General features: G+C 35.6%; 2 protein-coding genes across 2 annotated transcripts; one reads left to right on the top strand and one right to left on the bottom strand.

Annotated features, from left to right (window-relative positions):
- Positions 1–509: 509 nt before the first annotated feature.
- On the top strand, positions 510–3,900 carry LOC101262646 (protein LEAD-SENSITIVE 1). The gene is made up of 3 exons (XM_004228628.5): positions 510–718; positions 823–896; positions 3,016–3,900. The coding sequence occupies exons 1-3, from the start codon at positions 699–701 to the stop codon at positions 3,696–3,698; spliced, it is 777 nt and encodes a 258-aa protein (XP_004228676.1). The 5' UTR covers positions 510–698; the 3' UTR covers positions 3,699–3,900.
- Positions 3,901–4,048: 148 nt separating this feature from the next.
- LOC101248232 (serine/threonine-protein kinase rio2) lies at positions 4,049–9,184 on the bottom strand. The gene is made up of 13 exons (XM_004228577.5): positions 9,002–9,184; positions 8,508–8,628; positions 8,379–8,425; positions 8,206–8,276; positions 8,000–8,113; positions 7,741–7,916; positions 7,575–7,663; positions 6,741–6,858; positions 6,450–6,523; positions 6,253–6,300; positions 5,863–6,031; positions 4,995–5,117; positions 4,049–4,636 (listed from the first exon to the last, which is right to left on the bottom strand). The coding sequence occupies exons 2-13, from the start codon at positions 8,589–8,591 to the stop codon at positions 4,376–4,378; spliced, it is 1,374 nt and encodes a 457-aa protein (XP_004228625.1). The 5' UTR covers positions 8,592–8,628; positions 9,002–9,184; the 3' UTR covers positions 4,049–4,375.
- Positions 9,185–9,479: the final 295 nt, after the last annotated feature.

Raw genomic sequence — 9,479 nt, forward strand, 5'->3', positions numbered from 1 at the left:
ATACATGAATGAGATTTGTTTTATACCGCTACCAAAAAATCCCTTATATTCAGGAGAAAGGAGAAAAGGATAAACCAAACTATCATAAATGGTATGCAAAGACCCTTCATCATACTTTTGGGACGTTATTGTCTCTGTCGTTCAAAAATTAGAGCGTATATGCCCTTCACTCTAACGGAAGATTAAATAGGGACACGTGGCGCAATCTTATCCATCGATCCGATGTTCGATCGGTGGATAAGATTGTGACACGTGTATATCTGTCACTATAAAGGGTATATACGCTCTAGTTTTTTTACGGCAAAGACAGTTATGTCCCAAAAATATGACGGAAGATATCTACATACTATATATTATATTCGGGGATATATGTATATAATTATTATCTTTTTCCTCGAAAGAATACATCCCTCCCCCCACCTCAACCACCTCACCCCCACCCCCTCACCCCACCCCACCCCACCCCCACCTCACACACACTCATGTTTTCTTAATAGAGAAGTTTACATAATGCAAAAGGGTAATTTTGTCATTTCACATCTTCAAATTCCATCGAAATCCGTGCCGTAAAGCAGACACAAAAAACCACGAAGGATACGCGTCTTCTGTGTCTATCATTTACTTAATAGGCAAAAACTTTTGTTCTTGATCAAATTTTGATTCATCATATCCTTCTGTTTATCCAAAAAAATTAAGAAATGGGGTTGCTTTCTAATAGGTAATCTGATTTTTTCCAATTTTTTTCAATTTTTTTGGTGGGGTTTTGAAGTTTTTACTGATTTATATCTTTGTTTTGTTCGTTTTTGGTGAAATGATTGACAGAATTGATAGAAGCAGCCTCAAACCTGGAGATCATATTTATTCTTGGCGTACTGCTTATATTTATGCCCATCATGGTTAGAATATGAAATTTTCTGGTTTAATTTGATATCTTAATGTTGATGTAGAAAAATAAAAACTTGTTTTTTATGTTAAATAATGTTGATTTGAATACATGAACATTAAAAAAAGGATTTAATCTGATGTTAAATGTTGATGTTAAAAAAAAAAAAAAACTTGTTCTTTATGGTAAATAATGTTTGATTGGATATGTATCCTAGGGTGTAGAACCATGAGGTCTCGGGTTCAAATTTCGATTTTTTCTTATTTGTTAACTTGTTGTTGGTAGATTTATTGATAGCATTTAAGGTCGGTGTAGTAAAAAAACTTGTTTTTTTATGGTAAATAATGTTTAATTGGATATGTACCTATTGGTGTGGAACCATGAGGTGTCTGGTTCAAATTGCAAAGGATCTTTTCCCCTTTCTGTTGTTGGTGGGAGGGAGCGGGTATGAGGTATCTTGGTTCATTATGGAAATGAGATAATACATGGTGTTGTTCTAGATTTGTTGATGGCATTTAATGTTGATGCGGAGAACCATGAGGTCTCGGGTTCAAATTCCAAGTGATTTTTTCTAATCTGTTAAGTTGTTGGTGGTGGGAGGCGGCAGGTGTTTCGGAGAATTATGGAAATGAGATATACATGGGGTTGTTCTAGATTTATTGATAGCATTTAAGGTTGGTGTAGTAAAAAAAACTTGTTCTTTATGGTAGATAATGTTTAATTGGATATGTACCTATGGATGCGGAACCATGAGGTGTCTGGTTCAAATCGCAAGTGATTTTTTCCCCGTTTGTAACTTGTTGGTGGTGGCAGGTGCGAGGTATCTCGGTTAATTATGGAAATGAGATAGTACATGGGGTTGTTCTAGATTTATTAATAGCATTTAAGGTCGCTGTAGTTAAAAAAAAATTGATCTTTATGGTAAATAATGTCCAAGTGGATATGTACCTATTTGTGTGGAACCATGAGGTGTCTGGTTCAAATCGTAAGTGATTTTTCACCTATTTGTAACTTGGTGGTGGTGGGAGGTGGCAGCTATGAGGTATGTTGGCGAATTATGGAAATGAGATAATACATGGAGTTGTTATAGATTTGTTGATAGCATTTAATGTTGATGCAGAAAAAACGTGTTTTTTATGGTAAATAATGTATAGTTGGATATGTACCTATGGGTGTGGAACCATGAGGTGTCTGGTTCAAACTGCAAGTGATTTTTTCCCCGTTTGTAACTTGTTGGTAGGAGGTGGCAGGTATGAGGTATCTCGGTTAATTATGGAAATGAGATAATACATGGGGTTGTTCTAGATTTGTTGATAGCATTGAATTTTCAAGGCAATTGTGTTTTCTTTTTGAATTGTGTCTGTGAGTATTTAGATTTTGCTAAATCTCTGTTGTTTCTATGTTTTTAGACTATAACTAGTTAAATTGATAAAAACTTTGTTCAAGTACGAAAACTTGGAATCTGTTCTTTTCATTTTGTCTAAGCCTGGTAGATAGATTTTTGTGGTACATGTGTCGGTGGGAGGTAGTAGGTACCTCTTGTGGAATGCGCGGTTATCATAAGCAATTAGGAACGAAATGCGTTATGTGAGTGATCCATTTCTTTGATCAAGTAATTCTCAGGGGTTACCTTTTTCTTGACTATGTGCTTAGTGATAGACCTTAGAGGGCTTTGCCAATATGGGGTGTAGCTCATTCACTTAATAAAGCAGTTAATTATAGAACGGAAGATGATCCACTGATGTTATTCGGAAAATCCTGTAGTAATTTGCTTGCTACAGTGAAGGGTTATCGGTCTTTCTGTAAGTTCAAGGGAATTGGCTTGTTGCCAGTATTCACATTAGTCTAAAGAAGATTTGAAGTGCATAGATAATGTTATCGAAACGTTTGCGCTTTGGCATGTTATTTAAGTTTGATCTTGTTTATGCTTCTGAATCACTTCGACCATCTATCCTTACCCATGAGGTTCCAACATTTTCTCCTTAATTGACCTAGGAGTTGTTCCCGGGCATCCTCAAAAAAAAGGTTATTATACACCCCAACCCCATCCCTTGTTTCCTGATTACCTTGATTAATAAACTAGAGAAAACAAAGATTATTTTGTAATAATATTGGATATGCCTAAATAACAGGTATCTATGTTGGGGATAATAAAGTCATTCACTTCACAAGACGTGGTCAAGAAGTAGGAACTGGAACCATTCTGGATCATATTTTGGTAAGTTCAATTCCAAATCGATCTACTGTTCCTTGTACTGTTTGCACCCCACCATCAGATGGTCACGGAGTAGTCTCGTCATGTTTGGACTGCTTTCTTGCTGGAGGTATCCTCTATCGCTTTGAATATGCTGTAACTCCTGCTATCTTCCTCGCAAAAGCACGTGGAGGAACGTGCACTCTTGCAGTCTCGGATCCAGATGACATTGTAGTCCATCGAGCAAACTACCTCCTTACAAATGGCTTTGGACTGTACAATGTGTTCAAGAACAACTGTGAGGACTTCGCCATCTACTCTAAGACAGGACTACTCGTGGTAGATGATAGTACAATGGGACAAAGTGGACAAGCAGTGTCTATAATCGGTGGACCACTTGCAGCTGTTATGTCAACACCACTACGTCTAGTCACCACCAACGTTTATGGGATGGTAGCAACAGCTGTTGGGGTCTATTGTGCCAGTCGCTATGCAGCTGATATTGGTATGCGGAGGGATGTGATGAAAGTATCTGCAGAAGATCTAACAACAAGGCTAACAACTGGCTTGCTCCGGGTTGTTGAACCTAGTCTCGCAGTTTTGCCACCTACGACTAGCTAGTATCATTTCTTGATATGTAATAACGCGCTATAGAGTCGGAAAGTGAGCTTTCTTTTTAATATACATGGGAGCTTCTAGCTATATGTCTTGAGGCTTCTGTATCTGTTGTACTTTATTATGTGTTGTTTTGCCTCCAAAAGAAGTTGTAATGTGATTGCAGATTTGTGATGTTTAATCTCAGATATGTTCCTTCTTCAGTGTATTTTATGGTTTCACATATCAACTCCCTCTATCGATAACGTAATATATCTACCCTATCACAGAAAAACGAACTTGGTCAGCAGGTAATTGATCTTCGTTTGATACGTTACATGTATCAAGATATAATCGACAGGAAAATCAATCGAAAATAGCAGAAGTATAACCAACAATAGAATATCTGAAGTAGTTCTTCACAACTACATAGCTGTTCTTGATTTATAATCATTAGTAAACAACAAATACACATTTAACAATCTTGAGCCTATATGTTCTGCCAAACATGCTACCAAAATTTTAAATATACACCAGACAGACATTTAGGACAATGTATATATCTGAGTCGAAACTGAATCACTCAGTAACTTATCGATAGCTAGTTTATATGATGATATTCTCTTCAACACCTTCGCGCAAAAGAAATTCCGTGGATTGGCCTTCAAAGACACTGGATTGCATATTCTTTAATAGTGTATACTTCACCAACCACTCAATTGCTTATGGACCTTTGAGTTCTGTGAGGATTTCCCACCTTTGTCTTTGTATGTATTCCTCGAGGCAAAGTTCCTCTTGCCCCGATGGGCAGCCTGGATAGCCTTCTTCCTTTGCTTGCTCAGGCTTTTCTCTAGTTCAGGATCATCTTCAGACTCGGCCTCTTCCTCTTCCTCGGGATCATTTTCATCCCCAACTTGATGGTTATCGTCGTGCTTATCATCCCCAGTTTGATGATTAACGTCTTCCTGCAAGAGAATATCTCTAGTAAATGCCAAGAGACACAAGAAATGTTCTCTTTTGCTTTACAGCAAAGGCGTAGTATGTAGAAAAATGGTTCATCAGTTGTCATCTCGTTTTTTATTTAGATTTATACGAGAACTGTTTGAGGCTCATCTTATGTTTCCATATTTCGGGTGAAATTCATATTAAAGTAGCACATTACTATGTTCAAATAATAAAGAATAGTGTAAGAGAATTGGGTCCCAAATTCTCGTATCAACCAAACGAACCAGAAACATTTCATGTTATGACTTTAATCTGTAGTGAGATCACTACGTCTTTGCCTCTTCTCTCATTGTTTCTTAGTGGAGAAAGATGAATTACCTTCGCCAAGTCCAAGGATTCGAGCTGCTTGACGTTTGTGTTGTTAATGTCTTCTTCATCTTCTTCATCAGCAGTTCCTTCATCGTCAGAATCTGAATGATTTTCAAGTTCTCCCTCAATCAACTGCAAACAAAGTAAAGAATAACTACAAAGTCGAGTACAACAGGCGATTCAAATTCAAAATGGCAGGATATCACAAAGCTGCGATAAGTTTTTCTATGTTTGACACAAGAAGAAAGACAATGTCGAGGTAATCATGTGCCAGGGCCATAAAAAGTGTCCTCACAGCACTGCAGCACATCCCACAAAACCAGTCCCCCAGGTTTTCTGAAAGGAAGAATCAAAAATCGGCAACTTCATGCCTTTAAGTTAGCTTACCTCCTCCAAATATAAGTGTCCTAGCCCCAAAGATTTTGGCTAAAATAAGTAAAGTTGCGGGGTTGCACGGAAAGGTAGAATCAGAAATCCCCATGACTGTGTAATAACCATGACATAGGAACAACATACCATAAAAGGAAAAGAAAAAACTTATTCCCAAAAAGTCAAGCTGCAAGCTTAAAAGACAAACTTTTTTCCCCTTCTCTTTTGTTGCCAGTCTATTTCGTTCATGAGAAGGCAATAGAATATGAATATCTAAGTTACTCAGCAACAAATACCATCACATTCGTCACACAGTCGCAATATTCAAAGTTAAGTTTCCAGAATAATACGAGAGTCAGCTTCATTGGGGTTCCAAAAGAAGTCATTCAATCTAAACATAGTTTATTTTATTTGTTTCCCTTCTTACTGGAATAAGGCTATATCCAGAAAGTTTCTTCTTCTAGTAAGGTTCACAAATTTTAGTTGCAATTGAGCCATTTGATTGTACCTTTTCAAGCTCATCTTGATCCTTTCTCGTAAAACCACTGGCAGCAAGTTCTTTGTCCAAGAAACCGCTGTTCTTGTTTATTTCAGAAAATTGGGGGCGACCAACTTCATTTATGTCAACCTCCAAACCATCAGAATCATTTTCATTTTCATCAAAGGACATATTGTACCTAAAGATAGGTAAGAGAGATAAACTATGAGCTCACGCTTCAAAGGAAAATTCAGCGTCTCAAATTCATATGTAGCAGCAAAATAGTTATCAGGATAAAAAAGTGACTCCAAAAGATGAGTCCCAAAAATACATCATAAAGTGGAAGAAGTCTTCACAGGTAGCGTCTTGGTCAAACAGATGGACTTCTCCAAATAAACAGAAAGGAGTAAATTCACTAACCGCTTTGCAAAGAACTTATAGATGCACTCCACATCACGATCAAAGTACCTAACATGTAGAAACTTGTATCAGGGACAGCAATTTTTCTAAGAGCACAATCTATAGCACACAGTGGTCCAGATGAAGGGAGGGAACTAACAAGAAAAACAGAATTCTGAAAGACTGTTTAGATGGAATAAGATGGGAAAATATCTTACATCTGAGCGTTAGGATGAGAGACTGACACCATTTGTGGGAAATCAATTATGGTGACCTTTTCATCATCATCAATCTGTAATCCAATAAGGTACATAAGAATTATCAGCAAACTGACGAACAGGTCTAATATAAGCCTATACAATGAAAGCAATTGAAACGGGCAAAGAAATGAAAAATGGAAGAACATATTCCACTTGCACACTGGCGAACCAAGCTCGTAAGGAACAAAAAAATATAGCAGTTAAATATAATGATAACCTTAAATAAATCAAAGAAGGAATAGAAGATACCATTATGTTAAATTCATTAAAATCACAGTGAATAAGCCCGTGTTCTGCCAAACGAATAACAGCAGCGATGATTGTTTCAAAAACCACATCTGGGTTTTGCAGCTCCCTAACCTGCACACTATTATAACCATTTCTATAAGTTCTACAGCCACTATTTCTAGGAAGAAACTAAAAATACAATAATAATGCACTGTTAGCCGAAGATCAAGAATATGCTTTTTCTAAGGTTAAGTTCATAGATAACAATTTCTTTTACAGATTAACATAATTCTCATAATGCTATTAATAGAGTATCCAAGCATTCCATTTATTACAATGAGTTGTTGCTATAAGCACAAAATAGATTAGACAAGATTATAGGGTTTATGCGGGAGCGAGAATCCCTAAATAGTATTTGGGAAGAAAAATTAACATTACCAATTTAGTTAAGGTCAAAGGTCAGTTTAGCCACATAATTTGATCATACAAAGGTAGATGAAGCTAACATACTTAAGAAAGGAAAAACACAGAACATGATAGGAGAACTGCTATGAAGCAAGCTATGGAGAATCCAATTACTACTATACAAAAACTCAATTACTGAAAAATTATGGTTATACTAAACCTCAAATACCATAAAAACTATATTTTCCAGGTTATGATGGTGATTAGAAATAAACAACTCTTCTCGCATCCTTATGGCTAATATTATAAAGCTAGGTATAGACTAAAAATGTTGCATATGTACTGGTACGTAATTAAGTAATAACACCAAGTTTACAGAAGTTCAGAGATATTAGGAAACTCTAGTATAACAGATAATCTCCATCGTTACTATATTTGTGAAATACTTACAGTGGATAGCCTGGGACAAGTGACATAATCACACAATGTCGGTTGCAATCCACAGCCTGAGGAACAGGAAATCCATGTTCTTCTAGTGCCTGTTTACACAAGTGTTTAATATCAAACAAATCTCCTAATTCAAACACGATACGGCAAATTAGAGAGCTGCACTTACCTTCATAAAAGCAAACTCTTTCAAAGCAGCAAGTCGGGACAAGTACAGCCAATTGTAGCTACTACGATGCCTCAAATAGTCACGTTTCGATTTGACTGCCCTAAAAGAAACCCTACCAAGTCTGTGCAACTTCATTGCAAGAACTGTGCCATCTTCCTTTACAACCTCAAAAATATCTATAAAAAATGGATACATTTAAGTATAAATTATAAAGTAACAAAAACAACAGTTAAACACAAGAATATTGATGAAAATTTACCAGACTCTTTTCCAACACCAATTTGACGACCCACTCCATTAAACATCCCACGATTAACCAAAGTCTTTATCGCAAGGAAATCATAACCAAGGTAGGTGAGTCGAAATCCATCATCTACACAGCAATGTTAAGAAATAAAATTCAGAACAAAAAGGTAGCCCCAATACTGTAGCTTTTAACAAAACAAAAACAATCAAAACACTCACATTTAGAAGAGTCATGATGCACTAATTTGTGCTTTAGCAAATTCTTCAACACTTTATATGTGCCTCCATGCCTAAAAACAATTAAACATAACTATAAAAACAAAAAAACAGAAAAAAAAATAACAAAACAACACAACAGCTAATGTATTTCCAATTCAGAAAAATGGACTAACTTGAGGCGAGCAATCCGGTCAATGAGCTCACAAGGCACAATCTCATGCTGAAAAAGCCAAAACACAAACCATCATAAACTGAAAAGAAAACAAATCAAAGTCGAAAAGGGTGTATACGATTTTACAGACATTGCGCATTCCCATCTCAACGGCAGTAAGGACCCTGAAATCATCTTTCGAAAGGTATCTCAAAACGTTAACATCCAACTTCATCTTATCCTCTTTTGCTGCTGTTAATGATTGCTAACACCTTTATACAAAAAACCCACCAAAGATTATGCAATTTAGACAAAATATTGAGAAGTTTGAGGATTATAATCAGCTCCAAGAGCTACTATACAAAGTTAATTTTAGGACAGACAGAGATAAGATAAAAGGAACCAATTACAGTAGCTTGAACACCATAACATCTGAACCTAAAAAAGATCATAACTTTACAAAAGATAAACAAGAAACATGTAAAGGGTCGAAACCCCATATCATTTACTACACAAAAATCATTGAATCTTTGCTTTTTATTCCTGTTCTATACACAACAACTATGGCTCCAAACACAACAAAATACTAAACTAAATTTCTAAAAAAAAAAAAAGTTTAATTGATAGAATTAATACAATACTTACTTGTTAATGGAAGATTATTGAAACTTCAAGAAGAGAAAAACTGAGTTGCTGAAGAAAATTACTCGAAAAATTGAAGGCTTTTGAGCTAGTGAAAAAAAAAAAGAGTTCAAACAAACCTAGACGAATCCCTAAAAAAATAAAAAATAAATAAAAAAGAAAAATTAAAAAATATTTATTTTTCTTAATTCGAAAATGCTAGGTAAAATTTATATCTATCAAATAAAAAATTGTTTATAATTTATTTTTTGGAATTTGATGTGTAAAAGTTTTTGCTTTTTAAAAATATATATGTTCAAATATTAAACTATAAATAGAAAGTATTACCCTTCTAAATTACTAGTTCGGAGAATATTTTTGATACAAAAGTATTTATCAAAATAAGTTGATTTCTGATCAGACAAGGTAGTAATTGTTGTATTTCGGATCGAACGAACTTGCATAAAAAGTATTGGAATCTTTTTTTTGGGAGGGGGAGGGG

This window comes from Solanum lycopersicum, chromosome 1 (assembly GCF_036512215.1).
Source record: "Solanum lycopersicum chromosome 1, SLM_r2.1".
In the NCBI taxonomy this organism is placed as follows: domain Eukaryota; kingdom Viridiplantae; phylum Streptophyta; class Magnoliopsida; order Solanales; family Solanaceae; genus Solanum; species Solanum lycopersicum.

What these genes read in the sequence shown, in the direction of transcription:
- LOC101262646 (XM_004228628.5), top strand. Translation starts at nt 699, where the DNA reads ATGGGGTTGCTTTCTAATAG. An exon ending in ATGGGGTTGCTTTCTAATAG is followed by an intron (nt 719 to 822) that starts GTAATCTGATTT and finishes AATGATTGACAG; the next exon opens with AATTGATAGAAGCAGCCTCA. An exon ending in TTATATTTATGCCCATCATG is followed by an intron (nt 897 to 3,015) that starts GTTAGAATATGA and finishes CCTAAATAACAG; the next exon opens with GTATCTATGTTGGGGATAAT.
- LOC101248232 (XM_004228577.5), bottom strand. Translation starts at nt 8,591, where the DNA reads ATGAAGTTGGATGTTAACGTTTTGAGATACCTTTCGAAAGATGATTTC. An exon ending in GACCGGATTGCTCGCCTCAA is followed by an intron (nt 8,277 to 8,378) that starts GTTAGTCCATTT and finishes AATTGTTTTTAG; the next exon opens with GCATGGAGGCACATATAAAG. An exon ending in AATCCTTGGACTTGGCGAAG is followed by an intron (nt 4,637 to 4,994) that starts GTAATTCATCTT and finishes ATTCTCTTGCAG; the next exon opens with GAAGACGTTAATCATCAAAC.